General features: G+C 49.7%; 1 protein-coding gene across 1 annotated transcript; it reads right to left on the bottom strand.

The window, feature by feature from the left end:
- Positions 1-3,831: 3,831 nt before the first annotated feature.
- On the bottom strand, positions 3,832-5,936 carry LOC124652621 (probable 6-phosphogluconolactonase 4, chloroplastic). Its single transcript, XM_047191659.1, has 3 exons — positions 5,719-5,936; positions 5,479-5,614; positions 3,832-4,581 (listed from the first exon to the last, which is right to left on the bottom strand). Exons 1-3 carry the CDS (start codon positions 5,895-5,897, stop codon positions 4,114-4,116), a joined length of 783 nt encoding a protein of 260 aa, XP_047047615.1. The 5' UTR covers positions 5,898-5,936; the 3' UTR covers positions 3,832-4,113.
- Between the last annotated feature and the right edge of the window lie 10,581 nt (positions 5,937-16,517).

The raw sequence follows: 16,517 nt of genomic DNA on the forward strand, positions 1-16,517 counted from the left end.
GTGGTATATGTGAGCGGTGGAAGTGACAGGTGGGAGGTGAGTCACGGCTTGTTTTGTACCGTTGAGATCTAGATAGACGGCCACTGTGCGGAGTAAACTACGCCCAGGACATGAGCTCACTGACCACTGAGTGAGAGTAGTTGACATTGTCGGCTATGGTGAGGTTGCTGATTTAACCTAGGCTGAAAATAGAGGACTTAGGCAAAACATCATTTCCCATACGGGAACATGGGTTTAAGCGCCAACTTATGTGTTAAGCCATGCTTCAACTCATGTGTTAAGCCCCATAGAGGATCAAGATGGTTACAAGGGAGGAAACCAATATATGGCTCCAATTTAAGGTCGTGATTGACTCATGTGTTAAACCATGGCTGATTGAGAATTAAAGCATGCAATAAATGAAGAGTTCACTATTGCCTTCAACACATCGTCATAATCAAGATTGAAGCAAACATATAAGGTTGAACAAGACAAGATGCAAAGATTATATTTAAGTTGGTAAACACACGGAGCATAAATGATGTACCTGGCACGGTCAAGTGATCTAGTGGTGCGGCAAGGAATTGCAATTTAGCTTTGTGAACTAACTCGTGATCTATGTGTTTGGAAGTTATATGTGGGTTGGGTATCTTTCATGGTTTTGTATCAAAATAACCATGTAGCCTAAGAGAGGATGATATCAAATGGCGATTGTGAGTAACGTTGAGAAGTCCAAGTTTAAGATGAACATCTCAAAAGAATCCTATGACTCAATTTGGTAGTCCATTTGATGATAATGCTCATGTGAATGTGTGCTTAAATCAAGCCTTCCCATAGTGAATTACACCCAAAGTAAACTACGCCCAGAACATGAGCTCATTGACCCATCACAGCACAGTTGGACGAGAGCCAGTGAGGAGTCATTGACATTGCCGGCTACGTACGGTGAGAATGCCTGATTTAGCCGAACCAGTGCAAGCAAAGGACTTAGCCGAAACATCACTTTTGTACTACCTTCGCACTTAAAATAAATGTCTTAATTTTATTTAGATATAAATGTATTTGTACATATTTTAATAGTTGATACATTCGTATCTAGAAAAAGTTGAGACATTTATTTTAGGATGGAGGGAGTACTTTTGAAATCGACAAGTGAATGTCAGCAAAACATAAGGCGATCAATCAATGAATGTGCTTCCCAAAAACAATTATCGCCTAGCTAGCTAGTGAAAGTTCGGCGTACATGGGGAGACGGGTTTCGGAGACCTAATCTCCAACGGTCCTGCATCAGGGGTGAGACCCATGTGCGATTTGGATAATTAATGATAACTTTATGGGCTAATCTTTTCATCGAGTTATACCTAAAGGGTTAATTCATATGCAGTGCTTGATGATCATGCATTGGATTCAAGGTTCAATGTCATGGAAATGAAGATATATACTCCATTCGTCCCAAAATGTAAGGTGTCCCTAAATTTCGTTGGTCTATAAATTAAAAAATTACTATTTCACTTATAACATGTCCATAATTTTTTAAAGATTTATATGAAATCTTTTGAGTCTAATAAAAATGCCCTTTATTGAAAAAAATGAAATGAAAGAGGTTTGCTCGAGGAATTCAATGATAACATTCTACGACAATATAATTTTCTATATATTAGTATAAATCAAATTCATGCATCAAAGACCGCATGAAAAAAAAACCATGCCTTACATTTTGGGACGGAGTGAGTTACCTTTTGACATCAAGATAATTGTTTTAAAGCGAAGAATATGATATGATCAAGAAATAAAGTTCTTGTGTGAAACTCAAAGGTAGGCATGGTCCAACTTATGTGTTAACCCATGATCAAGATGGTTACAAGGGAAAAATCAACATATGACTCCAATTCACGATCATGATTGACTCATGTGTTGAACCATGGTTGATCGAGACTTCAAGCATGCAATCAAGTGAAGAGTTCATTATTACCTTCAACACATCATCATAATGAAGAATGTAGCAAAGATATAAGGTTCAAGAAGACAAGGTGCAAAGATTAGATTTAAGGTTGTAAACACACAAAGCATAATGATGTACCGCGTAGGATCAAGTGCTTGTGGTGTGGTAAGAAATTGCAATTTGGTTTTGTGAACTAACCCATTATATATGTGTTTCGTAGTTATATGTGGATTGGGTATATATTCATGGGTTTGTATCAAAAGAAATATTTCATATATAGCCAATGAGAAAATTATAACAAATATATGGTGATTGTCATCAAAATTGAGAACTGAGAAGTGGGGTTCATGATGAGCATCTCGAAGGAATCATATGATTGAAGCTTGTCGTTCATCTGGTGATAATGGACATGTGAAGGTGTGCTTAAATAAAGCTTTCCCATAGTGAATTATGGGGGAGTAAATTGGGATTCTTCACCGTGCATGAATGACCAAGTGAAGTGTTCAGGTTTGAGGAAACCATAAAGTGTTATCATCATGCTTAAGCAGAATGCAGGAGGAAAAGGTGAGATCTTGCTAGGTTTTCCTATTTTTACCGTTCTTTGTGTGCTTGGTGGAGACCAGTTTAATGTTTCTCTGCGTGAGTATCTAGATCTTGTTGTTACCCAAGTTTATAAAAAACGGAGTTTGTATGAACAAGATATTAGCCATTTTGTGTTCGAGGTTTTGTCAGGCTTTTCATTTGTAAATAGCTCAAACCTTTTCATTTTTGGTATTATCATATTTGTTGATCTTTGGTGTTTCTCCGTGGGAGGAGCTAGCTTATTGTTAGCTTCAAAACAAGACGAAGTTCATTAAAAAAAGAGTTAGTATCTAAAGAAAATCGTGTTTCTCATGTTGGTGTCAGTGTCACTACTGTTTTTCCAAGAGGGGCACCGTTTGAGACAATTCGGCCAGACTATCGACATGTTTATTATAAATTATCTAGGGACATGTCTGGGTGCTCTCAATTTGTGTCCAGACTGTCCGTCCCCTGGAGCTCCCGAAAACACATGCTCTTCATGTTTAAGATGTGTTAGGCGTCAGACAGTCTGTGCCTGTTTGTGCTTCCCATTCACAGATTTTTAAAGGTGAAGGGCCCTTTTTTGCCGTCAAAAAGCCTTTTTGTAACAGTGGGGTTAATCCAGCGACTAACGCACCGGTAACAGCCTCAATTAAACGTGTCAATAAATCCAAGATCAAAGGCGGTTTACAGATGGGTTTACAAGATTTTTACAATAGATGGGTTTACAAGTTAATAATGTGCTTCCATTATTGACTGATAATCCACGTTGTAGGTCTTGCTTGGAGTTTTGGGCCTTGCTAGTTATCCTTTACTTTTGTGTTCTCTATCAATCCGTAAAGATCACCAGCAAAGAGTCGGAGTACTTTGTTTTTGACCCTGATCGGAGTACTTTGTCTCACAAACCTGCCCATAATCCAATTACTAATTTTACTGTAGGCCATACTCTAACTATCTTCTACACACATCAAAAAATATTATCTTCCTGCTAGCCAGGACAAGATTCAAACACATTTCCCCCAAATATTATCAAAAGTAGGTATTCAGACACCACAGTGCCAAAGGAAGTATGTAACAGTGAAGAGTAATATCTGAGCAAGATTTTTCGAGTGTAATGCCAACAAATATCTATTTTTTCCTCAACGGGTGAATGCTACTGTTTGAAACACATTACTCAGGTCTCAGGCTCTCCTTCAGAAAAATCTAGGTAGGCCGCTTCAGTGCTTCAAACTATGCAGATGATGCAGGCCCTCTAGGTAATAAAGCTTCAGTTGTTCTGCAACACTGACACAATAGGAAACACAGCAGATGAAACTATGATCGCCATATATGCGGGATCATTTTCAATATAACAGTAACAGAATGCCACAAGCATTCAATTCTTAATCATGGGACCATAACATTTAACAGTAAAAGTTTGGCAAAAGGCCTGAGCACCCGTTGGGCAATGCCTTGGCCAATGCTATTTACTAAGCTGAGGGGTGTCTGAAACACATTATTCTGAACAATAAGCTCAAGTTCCCCCTTACAGGTGATCCACAAGGGTGGAACGGAGTGCAACATTGCAGGCCCCTAGATTTTTTTATTAAGTGAAGAGCTTAAAGCTTAGATCACCATGGGATTCGCTGGTTCTACAGCATTGACACAGCCGCCTTGTCAGTGAACCAGGTGAATTCTCCATCCTGAAGGATAGCCATCTCAACAGGTAACAAAGGAAAAGTCTTCTCATCTGAGAGCGCCTTCTTCACAGTGCCAGCTTCCCCCGGACCAGTTACCACCATGGCAACATATGCAGACGATTTGATTACCGGAAATGTAAATGTAATCCTCTGTGGTGGCGGCTTTGGAGAATCCATGATGTGGGTGACCCACTTCTGGTTCTCGTTAAGAAGAGGGTGGCCTGGGAAGAGAGAAGCAATATGGCCATCTGGGCCCATGCCGAGAAGCATGAGATCAAACCTGGGAAACCCAGTTGCTGTTGACATTGCAAGAACTCCATCCTTAACAAGCTGCTTCAGGACAGTTTCATAGTCAGCTGCTGCTCCCTCAGCAGACAAGGCATCATTGATAGCATACACTTGACCAGTAGGAATTGGTACCTACCAAGATGAATACATGACCCAGTTAAATACTTCTTGATAGGCAGAAATTTAAGTATAACTCAAAATTGATAAGGATGGAACAATTATACATAAGAATGCATCTCTAGTAACCTTAATGTACATGCTTTATTTAGCGTTGTTGTCGTCATAAGCACCACTACAGTACATAAGGTCATTTTTTTGGTATATTACAAGAACAGGGCACATTAAAATCCTTATGATTGCTTTCCATAAGCCTGAAAATATAAATATATCCAATAGTATCACTGAGACATTGGTACAATAAATTCAAGTGAGGCGGTATGCCGGTATACACTCTCCAAATAACTAAGACACAATAGCCACAGAAGATAAAAGTTCTATCAGTTAAAAAGCTACTAAATTACATGGTTCACCTTTGCAAATGTTACTGAACTTATGTAAGACCATCTTTTGCCAGAATCACATGTTATCTGTACAGCTGTGTACATGATTTCCAACTGAAGTTAGCATAAGTATGACATGATGCCATACATGCAAATGATTTTTTAGCAGCAGTGCAATTTGTACAATAAATTAATAACGTAAGTTTAGTTATGACATTTAGTAGCCAGGTATGTTGCACTTGCAGAGGATTATATAGAAACGCACGGTGCAGAGGAGAGAAGCCATATGCTTTATCAAATGCGCTTACTAAATTTCTCAAGGCATGAATACAGTAAGATACCCCCAAATTTATTCAAGAGTTAACATAGTGAAGCTAGACAACCTGTTACCAAATATTTATCTTCATAACAATTATCCAATATGATTCAATTCGTCCAAGAGACAAAAAAAAAGCCAGCCATCTGCACTGCACCAGTGATAATTGATACATAATTACACAAGGATTCAATTCAATTTGGTGGGGAATACCTTGGAGAGCAACCCATCAACGGCGAGCTTGTAGTTGCTGTCCACATGGTCCTTGCGCACGACCCGCTCGTCGACCCAGAACACGTGCCACTTGCTCCAGTCCACCGTCGCCAGGTACGGCGGCTCCGCCAGCTTCCTGCGACGCGCACGCGCGAGGCCAAAACGAAATGATCGGGAGATCTCTACCGGATCCGAGAGTCTCGGGCCGAACCAACCCGGGGGGCGCACGGGGTAACGAACCTGAGGGTCTCGATGAGGGTGCCGCCGGAGAGCACGACGGTGAAGGCGCCCCTCTCGGCGGCGAATTTCGCGGACAGCTCCGCCGTGTACTTGGCCAGCGCGACCGCGACGTCCTCCTCGGTGTCGAAGGTGAGCACGTTCTTCTTCGGATCGGCGGGGGCGGCGCCGTCGGTGGCCATCGCGGCGGCGGAGGAGAGGAGGCGGGGAAGGGGACCGGAGGTTCCTGTAGGGGCATGGAGACGGAGGTGGACACGTGTTATATGCGAGGTGAGTGACAGATGCGACACATCTTGCACCGTTGAGATCGGGATGGACGGCCACGATGCGGAGTCAATAAAGCAAAGTAAGCCCAGAGAATGTGATGCCCTTCAGATCTACCAAAATCTCCATTTCTGGTGCATTTTGTTGATTCTAGGTACAAGAGGATACTGGCCTTCTCAAAGAGAGTGAAAAGCAAGATGTTTGAGCAAATATTTAGAATCTTCCGGAAGTTAGAGGAAAGGAAGAATTCCTAGAGGTATTTTCAAAACATGTCCTCCAAATCAAAGGGCACCATGGGAAATTTTTATCAAATAATTTTGTTCACATGAAATCGCTACACGTTTTTCTTGCTCCATGCAATAATATCTGGATTGCCATCAATAGAGGCAAATATGTCATGGGTTGCCGATGATTTTCGTCGTTATAGGATCTAGACTTCAGTATTTGTATTAATTTCTAACCAAATAGAAATCAGGGGTAATTTATTCCCAACAAACTTACAATGGTATCAATTTTTTCAGTGTATGCATCATCGTTATCGTCCAAGTTAGTTGGCATGATAAGCCCTCCGTGTAACAAAAACCAATAAATAACTATGACCAGCAACATTCGCAAAAAATAAGGCCAATAAAAGAACGAGAGAGGTGGTTACTCAAATGGCTATGAGTTCGCTTCCTCATGCTTATGCTTCTGAAGATAAATAATAGTTGATCGGGTTGAATAAGAATTGTTGTTAGCATTCCCAAACAAAGTTCTAGGAGTGATTGTGACTCAATCAACTTAGAAAAAATTGTTTCTCATGTGTTGTGAATTTCCATCCAATCAAGATCCTCTTATACTTTTGTAGTTGCATAAATATTTAAGATTATACCAAAGGGTTCTTAATGTTGTCTTTGTTATTTTTTATTTTTGAGAAAAAATGTTCCTATTTTGCCTTAGGAATAGGAAAACGTGAAAAAAATCCCTTGATAACATTATCGAAGAATCGTACTGGTCTAGTGAGGGATCAAGTCGGTTGGCCCATCGAAATGACCCCACTATAAGATACTATTGGATATTCTTCGTAGATCTTCTATGATCTCCATCGATAACCTCCACTTCAATAGTTGTGTTATCGATGTATTAAACTTAGGGTGATTTATATTCAAGAAACTAACCTTGGTGTTGATTTCTAATGTAGGCCACCATGATCGTCCAATTTGGCTTTGTTAAAGAACAACAATAAAAAAGAATTAAAAAAAGGTCCAAAAAATATGAAAACATATCAAGAAAATTTTGAAAGCTATCTAAAAACACAACCTTTTTTTCCAGACATCCAACGTTGAACGAGAACATCGGAGTAGACACGAGAGGGGGGGGGGGGCAACCGTAGAAACGATGGAGGTGGTCACGAGTTTGCATGCTCACATTCTAGACATTAAGGTGTTCCTAAAAAAGTATCGAATGGGTGAATGACTTTTTCCATGACCGCAACCTTGTGTTAAGCGCGGTGAATGATCTCAAATAAGTCATTGTGCGATCATTATGACTTGGCCCAGTTAAAAATGTTTACTTCTGAGTCAATTGTGGTGGCCTCTGACCAAAATCATTCTATCCCTTTTTAAAGTCTCAAGAGAACCGTTCTCAGTATTGACTATTTTTTTAATGGCCAAAACATAGAAAAACCAGTACTCCGCTCTAGCGGCGGTGGGCATGTGAAATTGTCTTTCAGACGGATCCCCTGAGATTTAGTTTGTATTTGTGTTTGTTGGTATGGTTGCAGATCAAGATCATTCGATCTACAGTTCACATCATTCGCGATGGTTATTGCTTTGGTGCACCGATCCTTTCGAACTTAGCACGACGATTTTTTGCCCGTCTACCATAGCAAGCTCTCTACTACAACAATTTTTTGCCCGACTAACGATGAGAGAGGGGCGAGGACGAAGCGCAACTTCACCTCACTACACTGTAGTCGTTGCTAGGTGACACGTAGACCCACCCTAAATTTTTTTGCCAAAAGGTCCACCAAATTATTAATAATATAGGGAAAAAATATTTTGGCAAAAAAATTAGGGTGGGTAAGTCTAACATAATTTAGGGTGGCCTAGGGTTGTTTTGGGGAACAATTAGTGGCTAAGTGGGCATCCAAATCAGTTGTAGTAACATCTTGGCCCAGCCCAAGTGCCCAACGATAGTCGAACCACTAGTGTCACCGTCTCTCTGAGCGGCCGATCACCTTTCGGCCTATCCTAGTCTTCTCCAAAATGAGATGCGATTTCCTTGCCGATTTGTACCCAGCACTACTGACGGACGAGCGAAAGACAGAGAGCACTCCATCGGTACCGGTGCTTGTCAGTGTCACTCTCGCAGGTGCATGCCAGCACTTCGCGCCCGACGACGAGAGACGGGACGGCGCGGCGGCAGCCGGGGCGCTTATCCGAAGCGCAAGAGCGAGACCGGCGCCGCTTAGAGCATGTCTAACAGGACCCGTATTTTTTCGCCCCTTAAAACGCGAGTAGAGGGTCCTGTATATAAAACGCGAGTACTTTTAACCGGACAAAAACGCCTCCCGTCTAGCAGTCCCCGTATATGAAAACTGTAAAAGAGCATATTCTAAGAATATGCTTCTTTTTTCATCTCTTCGCGCTGCAGCCCCGCCGTCGGACCTGCCGCCCCACCGGACCTGCCACCCCGCACCACCGGACATGCCGCCCCGAGCTGCTGCCACGCGCCGCCCCGCCGCCTCGCCCCGCTTCTCAGGCCGCGGGCGGCCCCCGTCGCCTTGCACCGCCTCAGGCCGCCATGGCCCCCGTCGCCTTGTGCCGCCTCAGCCCGCCATGGCCCCCGTCGCCTTGTGCCGCCTCGAGGCCGCCATGGCCACCCCGGCCCTGCCCCGTCGCGGCGCACCCACCCTGCCGCGCGCGGCGCCGGTTCCGCCCCGTCCCCACCAGCTCCGCCCCGAGTGGGAGAACGCGGAATTTTGCTTCAAAATTCATCTAGTTTTTTCATTATTTGATAGAAATCTTGATGGGTTGAAAGAAATTGGTAGAGATTTGATAGAATTTAGAGCTCGTTGGTTGGAATTGGTCGCCGGAGTGAAGTTTGTTTGGCGGCGGCGCGGCAAGGTCCGGTGGTGCGAGTGCGGTTTTCACCCCCTATAAGCCCCTCCACCCTCTACAAGTAAGGGGCGAGGGAGAAAATTCCCGAGGGCCTCGTATATTTTAGATACGGGGTGAACCGTTTAGGGGGCCTGCTAGACGGCCATTTTCGCCCGCACCCCGTATACCGCCGGAATTATACAAGTCCGGCGTGGTTTAGGGGGTCTGTTAGACCTGCTCTTAGCCAGCCCGAGTAGCCCGACACACCCACGACGGGCGACGGCGAGGGACAAGCAGGTAGGCGGTGTGGAAATTCTGTATAGAATGGTTTGAAGCGTGCCTTGGAACTCGGCCGCATTGCGTGTTATATAGAGGTCAAACGACCAGATAGATTTACATAGTTGTTACAGATTAGATTGATCAACAAGTAAAGATCTAGAACGGTTTATCTACACCGTTAAGATCACAACAGATTACAACAACTTATCTCTACGAGATGTACTAGAAGCTTCATGTTTAACATCCTCCCTCGATCTCAACGTGTACATGTTGAGATTGTTCTTGAATGCTTCTAGTTGTCGAACTTGCAGTGGTTTGGTAAACCCATCTGCAACTTGATCATTTGTTGGAATGAACCGAATTTCCAACAATCTACGAGCCACTCGTTCTCTCACAAAGTGGAAATCAATTTCTATGTGTTTCATCCTTGCATGGAATACAGGATTAGCAGATAAATATGTTGCTCCAAGGTTATCACACCATAAGCAAGCAGTCTGTGGATGCTCTACTCCAAGCTCATTAAGAATAGACTCAACCCACATTACTTCAGCAGTAGCATTTGCCAATGACTTGTACTCTGCCTCGGTACTTGATCTAGAAGCTGTGGCTTGCTTCACGGCACTCCATGACACAAGATTGGAGCCAAAGAACACAGCAAACCCACCAGTCGACCTCCTGTCATCAGGACAACCTGCCCAATCAGCATCAGAAAAAGCACTAACAAGTGAAGATGATGATCTACCAATCCTGAGACCAGTAGTGGCACTTCCTCTAAGATATCTCAATATTTTTTTCACTGCTGTCCAATGCAAGGTTGTAGGAGCATGTAAAAACTGACAAACTTTATTAACTGAAAAAATATATCTGGCCTTGTTAGAGTTAAGTACTGTAAGGCTCCAACAATACTCCTGTACCGTGTTGCATCTTCTGGATTCAGCAATTCTCCTTCATGCAAGGACAGCTTCTCTGTAGTGGAGAGTGGTGTGCTTGAAATCTTGCAATCTGTCATACCCACACGAGACAGCAATTCCATAGCATATTTCCCTTGAGTTAACAAAATATCACTACCATCTTTCTTAACTTCAATTCCTAGAAAGTAGTGTAGATCACCCAAATCTTTAAGGGCAAAATCACTTCTTAGATCATTTAACAGTGCTGTAGTTGCTTCTTGAGAGGAACTAACCACAATAATATCATCGACATAAATGAGCATAAAAATAGTCACCTTTCCCTTCCTATAGAAGAAGAGGGACGTGTCACCTTTTGAAGGGCTGAAACCAAGTTGTTGCAACTTCATGCTTAACCTTGAGTACCATGCTCTTGGTGCTTGTTTCAACCCATATAATGCCTTGTCTAGCCGACACACATGTTGTGGTCTGGCTTTGTCTTCATAACCCGGAGGTTGTCGCATATACACTTCTTCCTCAAGAACGCCATGAAGAAACGCATTCTGTACATCCAATTGGCGAAGGCACCATCCCCTGGAGACAGCAATAGACAAAACCAATCGATAGTAGGCTGCCTTAACTACTTGGACTAAAAGTATCCTCGTAGTCTATGCCAAATCGTTGTTTAAAGCCTTTTGCTACTAATCTAGCTTTGTACCTATCTATAGTACCATCAGCTTTTCTTTTTATTTTATACACCCATTTACAATCAATGATATTCCTCCCTTGACTAGGTGGAACTAGATGCCAAGTTTTGTTATTCATAAGTGCACTATACTCACTATCCATAGCATTTTTCCAATCATTATTTTGCAATGCTTCTCCCAAGTTCTCAGTGTCGTGGTATCGTCATGACATATGCCATAGGGTGGCTAATCGAAGTGGTTCCTAGTGGTCTCACGGCGGTATCCGGATGCGGGTATGGGCACGAGCGACACGGCGACGTACCCAGGTTCGAGGCCCTCCGATGGAGGTAACACCTCTACTCCTGCTATGAGTGTATATGATGATCACACAGTACAATGGTGCTCCTTGAGCTGTATATCCGGCTGCTCCTGGGAGGCTAAGGTAGACGAAGGTCTCTCTCACAGGGCAGCTCTAAAACTAGTGAATGAGAACTGATCGATCGTCCCCCGCACGAGGGGGTAGCCCGGCTTATATAGGCACCGGCACTTTACAGATAAGTCCCTAAGGTCTAGTGGCCAGCATGGCCGGCTTCGGCTCCCGTCCCTTCCCGGCGGCGCGCCGGGGAGCCGTTGAGCGTAGTGGCACGTCCCATCCGCTCGCTCGGGTCGGCGGCGTGGGAGGTGCTGTCGTTGTCGTCATCATGCTGCGCAGCGCGTACGGCTCGACGTACGCCATGATGGCCTGTCGCGGCGCGTGGCACTGCTGCTCTACGGTGCCCCGTGCTTTACGGGAGATGAGGTCGGCGTGGACCTTTGAACCCGGCTCACCTACCTAGTTCCTTCCGGGGCAAGACTCGCCGGCCTCGAGTCGGTCCGAGGTACAAACCCCGATCGGATATGGCTTGTAGAAGCCGGCCCAGCTACGGCGTTGAAGGCCGCAGCCAGGCCGACTAGGACTTAGAGCCAGCCGGCTCCCGAGGCAGCCGGCCACGGCTCCAGCCGGCTGCTCCTCAGCCGGCCTTTGCCGCGAGCCGGCCAACCTCAAGACGGCTGCTCCGCGTCCATTGCCCTACCCGGGGTCTTCCCCCCGACATTAGCCCCCGAAGCTGGCAATGTCCTGCGTTAAGAAGGACCTAGGCAGGTTTCCCTGGCTTCTATATATCTCTCGCTTGTTTCCGGCGGCTCCCGGAGGGGCCAGCTGAGAATTTTCGTTCAGCCGGCTGCGCCCTCGTCCGGCTCGCCCCGTCCGGCTTCCTCCAGCCGGACGCCTTTTTTGCTCCTGCTGTTTTCACTTTTTCTTAAGTGTTGAAGACGTTTCCGGCTTGTCGCCAGAATCTGGGGCCGGGTCGATTTTATCGTCCGGCTCCGGCTTGGGTGCAACGGCAACTCCGCCGCCTCGAGTCCCGCGCCCGACTTGACCGTTCTGACGGCTTCGTCAGCGTGGCCGTTTCGTCTGGTCACATCGCTGTCTCCTCCGGATCCGGTGCGGTCGTGTGGTAGTGGCCCGACTGTTTCTGGTAACCGCAGCGGTCGTGGGGGTAGTTATGGCCGCAGTTAATCCCTACGTGGCCCACGATCGCCACGTGGCCACGCAACCGGCGCGCCGGGCGGCTATAAATGCCCCCCGCGCGGTACCGAGGCGCCCTTCTTCTTCCTCGCGTCCTCACTTCCACTTCTCTTGCTTTCTTCGCTCGAGCGCTCTTCGCACGCCGCCACTTCTTCTCCGGTGACCTCCTGGCGAACCCCGGCAACCATTCGCGGCCGGAGCTCTCCGCCGCTCGGCAGCCGCCCGCACGCCAAGCCGGCGCCACGGGGCCCCGCGGCTTGACGCTGCGCTCGTCGCCACCGCGCTCTCCTCCGGTGAGGAGCGGTTCCTCTTCTTCCTTTGATCTTTCCTGGTCTTCCTCCACCTCTTCTTCGACGATGGCCTCCGCCAGCGGGTCCTGGAGGGGCTCGTATATGCACGATGACGACATCGAGCGGCTGGTGCGCCTCCGCCGGATTCCTCGGGAGGTGGTCACGCGAGCGCCTGGCGAGAAGGTGGAGCCCAAGCCGGAGCCTGGCGAGCGCGTCGTCTTCGGCGCGCATCTCGACCGCGGGCTGGGCCTGCCGGCTTTGGCCTTCTTCCGCCGTTTCTTGGAATTCTTCGGCTTGCAGCCTCACCATCTGCCAGCCAACGCATGCGTCCTCCTCAGCTGCTACGTGGCCTTCATGGAGGGCTACGCCGGCTTGTGGCCCGACGTCGACTTCTGGAGCCGGCTCTTTTACCTCAAGTCGCAAATGAGCCGAGGGCCGCCGAGGACCTGCGGCTGCGCCTCCATATATCCCCGCGCCGGCTCGCTCTTCCCGAAGATACCGGCTGTCGACTCGGTGAAGAAGCGGCAGATGACGTTCTTCTATGTGAAGAACGCCAACCCAGCCTTCGACCGGATCAACCTGCCGGAGTATAATCCGGCTCCTCCGACCACCCGGCTCAACTGGGGTCACAACGCCAAGTCGGCGGATCCGGACGCGGAGGTCAACCTCCTCTGGGATTTCTTGGGGGAGTGCGTCACTGCGGGCCGGCTGAGCGCCGAGGACCTCCTCTGCACCTACGTAGAGCGCCGGGTGATACCACTCCAGGGCCGCGTCCACAAGATCGGGCTTATGTCCGGCCGGCTGGATCCGACCCGGACGTCGAGGATAGCGCTCACCAAGGCCCAAGTCGCTCGCCGGGTGAACAGCATCACCAAGGCCAACCTGCCGGAAGAGCCGGGCGTGGGGGCTGCCGCCTTACGACCGGGCCGCGCCGCCCGAGCGGGTAAGTTGTGTTCGGCTTGCGCCTTTTGACTTGCGGCTGCGTGGCCCACTTGTTATTCATACGTGTTCTTGTTTTCTAGATCTTCCCCCGCCAAGAGATCGAGGACGGCGACTTGGCGCACAAGATGCTGGACGGCGGATCTCGTGGATCCGGGCTGACCAAGCCGGCGACCAAGCCGGCGATGACGACTTGCCGGCGGTGCCCGACCGTGGCGGCCAAGGGAGCACAACCCGCCGCCTTCGCCGGAGCAGCGGGAGGAGGAGGAGGCGGAGCCGGCCACGTCCACCACGGGGCCGGGACCGGTCCGGGCGGTGCCTCTGCGCACGAGGCCGCCTGCCGCCTCGGCGACTTCCGCGCCGAAGAAGAAGAAGCGGGCCGCCGGCGGGAGCACGGCCAGGCTGGAGGGCCAGGCCAAGAGACAGCGCCAGCAAGGGCCCAAGAAGGTCCCTGAGATGGCCGGGTAAGTCCTTTTTGTTTTCTTTGTTGTTTGATTCCTTTTCTTTCCTTACTTTGCGCTCAGCTTCTTTGGTTTGTTCGACTAGGGCCGCCATAAAGTTCAACCAGGGCGGTGCCTGCGGGCCGGCTGCTCGTGTTGCGCCGCCGTTCCGTCGGCGAGAGGAGCCGACGCCGCCGCCTTCGACACGTGCACGCACGCCGCCCGTTGTCGTCGTGCCACCTGTGGTTACGTCGCCTCCTGCGGGGGCATCTTCTTCGGCTGCGCCTCCTTCAGCGCCGGGCCAGGGCGCCCAGGGCGAGTCGGCCCAGAGGCCCACTCTTGGCGACCTGTTTCCACACCGTGCACCGCTGCTGGGGCCGACTGCTGGAGCCGGCCAAGGTGTGCCGCCGGCTGCAGGAGCTGGGGCCGGCGGAGCTGCGCCGCCTGAAGAGCCGGAAGTGGTTCCCACCGAGCCGGCCGCGCCGCCTCCGGCTTCGGAGCCGACGAGGGCGGAGCCTGCTGGGAAGGGGCTGCAACGGGAGGAGCCGGCGCGCGCTAGGGACGCCGACTCCCGGGCGTTGGTGAGGTCAAAGGGCCCGGCGGTGCCGCCCACTGGCCTTCACGTGGCCAAGGGTGCCCGGTTGGTGAGCGTGCCGTCCGCCTCGGACTCCAGCTTCGGCTCGGCTGGCACCATGGAGCAGGCACGGAACCGGGCGGACTCCTGCGAGATCATCAGCCGGGAGGGGCAGCCGGCACGGCGCCCTTGAAGATGCTTTACTCCGGCTACCGCGCCAGCCTCAAGAACAAAGCCGCCGAGGCCATGGCCCAGCTGGCCACGCTGGAGGAAGCTGACAAGGTAGGTGGCGTCTCATCTTGTTTTCTGCGATTTTATTGTTATCTTGGTAGCCCTCCGAGGCATGGGCCGGCTGCTTGGAGCCGGCCCAGGTTTCGCCTAAACGATTGACTCTTTTTTCAGATGGTCGACGAGCGGCGCACCGTCTTGTACAACAAGGTGGTGACCAGCTACCACAAGGCCAAGATTGAGCGGGGCGCCTTGGCTCGTGAGCTGGAAGCCGTCAAGGGTAAGCTCTTGCTTCTTTTGGTTCGATGTCTTCTTTCTTTTGTCTCTGTTGGCTGATATTTCTTTCCGGCTGCCTCTTAGTTGAGGCCGCCAAGGTCCCGCAGCTGGAGAGGGACCTCCGGGTTGCTCGCGCTCAGTGTGCCGAGAGCGAGGAGGCGGGCCGCGCTGCAGCCGCCAAGCTCAAGGTGGCTGATGGGGAGTTGACGCGGCTGCGCCAGCTGGAGAAGAACCATCTCGCCGAGCTCGCCTCCCTTAGGACGGCAGAGAGGGAGAAGGTGGATGATCTGAGCCGGCGGCTGGACGAGGTGGAGAGGCAGCGTCTTGCGCTTCAGAAGGAGGTCACCGCCAAGTCCACGGAGGCGACGGCTGCGCCAAGCACTGGACGGACCTTATTGGCGCGATCGATCTCGGTTTTTCGGGTGAGTGTCTATGTTTCCTTCCCCTTTGCCGGCTTTCGGCTGTCGGCTGCCAGCCTCCGTTGGTAGCCGGCTGCAGAAACTTATCTTTTTTCGCTATCTCCATCTTCGGGCTGGGGGCAGTCGGCTCGTGCCGGCTGCCGCCAGTCTTTTTCTTTTATTCTTCGAAATCTCCATCTTCGGGCTGGGGGCAGTCGGCTCGTGCCGGCTGCCGCCAGTCCTACTTTAGAGCTTCGGAATCTCCATCTTCGGGCTGGGGGCAGTCGGCTCGTGCCGGCTGCCGCCAGTCTTACTTAGGACTTCGAAAATTTGCATTTTTCGGCTTATTTCGGCTTTTATGACTTCGACATGCTTCCTTCTTGCGGCGGCCTTCCCGGAGACGCGAGGATGCCGCCATGGCGGCCGTTGGCGATGCGCGCGAGGCCAGGGGGCGGGCGACTGGCGAGGGCAGCTCAGAGAGCTTCACCATGGAGGACCACATGTCGTCCCTGGCTGCCCGCGTCGAGCCCATCACCAAGTTTGGCTGGGAGCTTCGGAAGGCGGCTGAGGAGTTGGTCCCGATGCTGTGGCCCGACGTGGCGGCGCCGCAAGACATTTCCAGCCTCACTTCCTTGATTGAGCAGGCGCCGGATCGCTTCATCGACTGGAAGGGGTCTGCCACGCGTGCTGGCGCCGACATGGCGCTGTCTTTCGTCCTCTCCTGGTACAACGAGGTGGACCTGGGGCAGCTCGAGTATCGGCGAGCCGGCGTGGAGGAGGAGCTCTCGGCCGAACGAGAAGGCCGCCCGGCTTGCCCGAGCCAGCGCCATCGCCGACTTCGTCGACAAGCGCCTTTTCATCGCGGATCCGAACCCTCACTCTGATGAGGAGGAG

The sequence above is a fragment of the Lolium rigidum genome, chromosome 5 (assembly GCF_022539505.1).
Source record: "Lolium rigidum isolate FL_2022 chromosome 5, APGP_CSIRO_Lrig_0.1, whole genome shotgun sequence".
NCBI lineage: Eukaryota > Viridiplantae > Streptophyta > Magnoliopsida > Poales > Poaceae > Lolium > Lolium rigidum.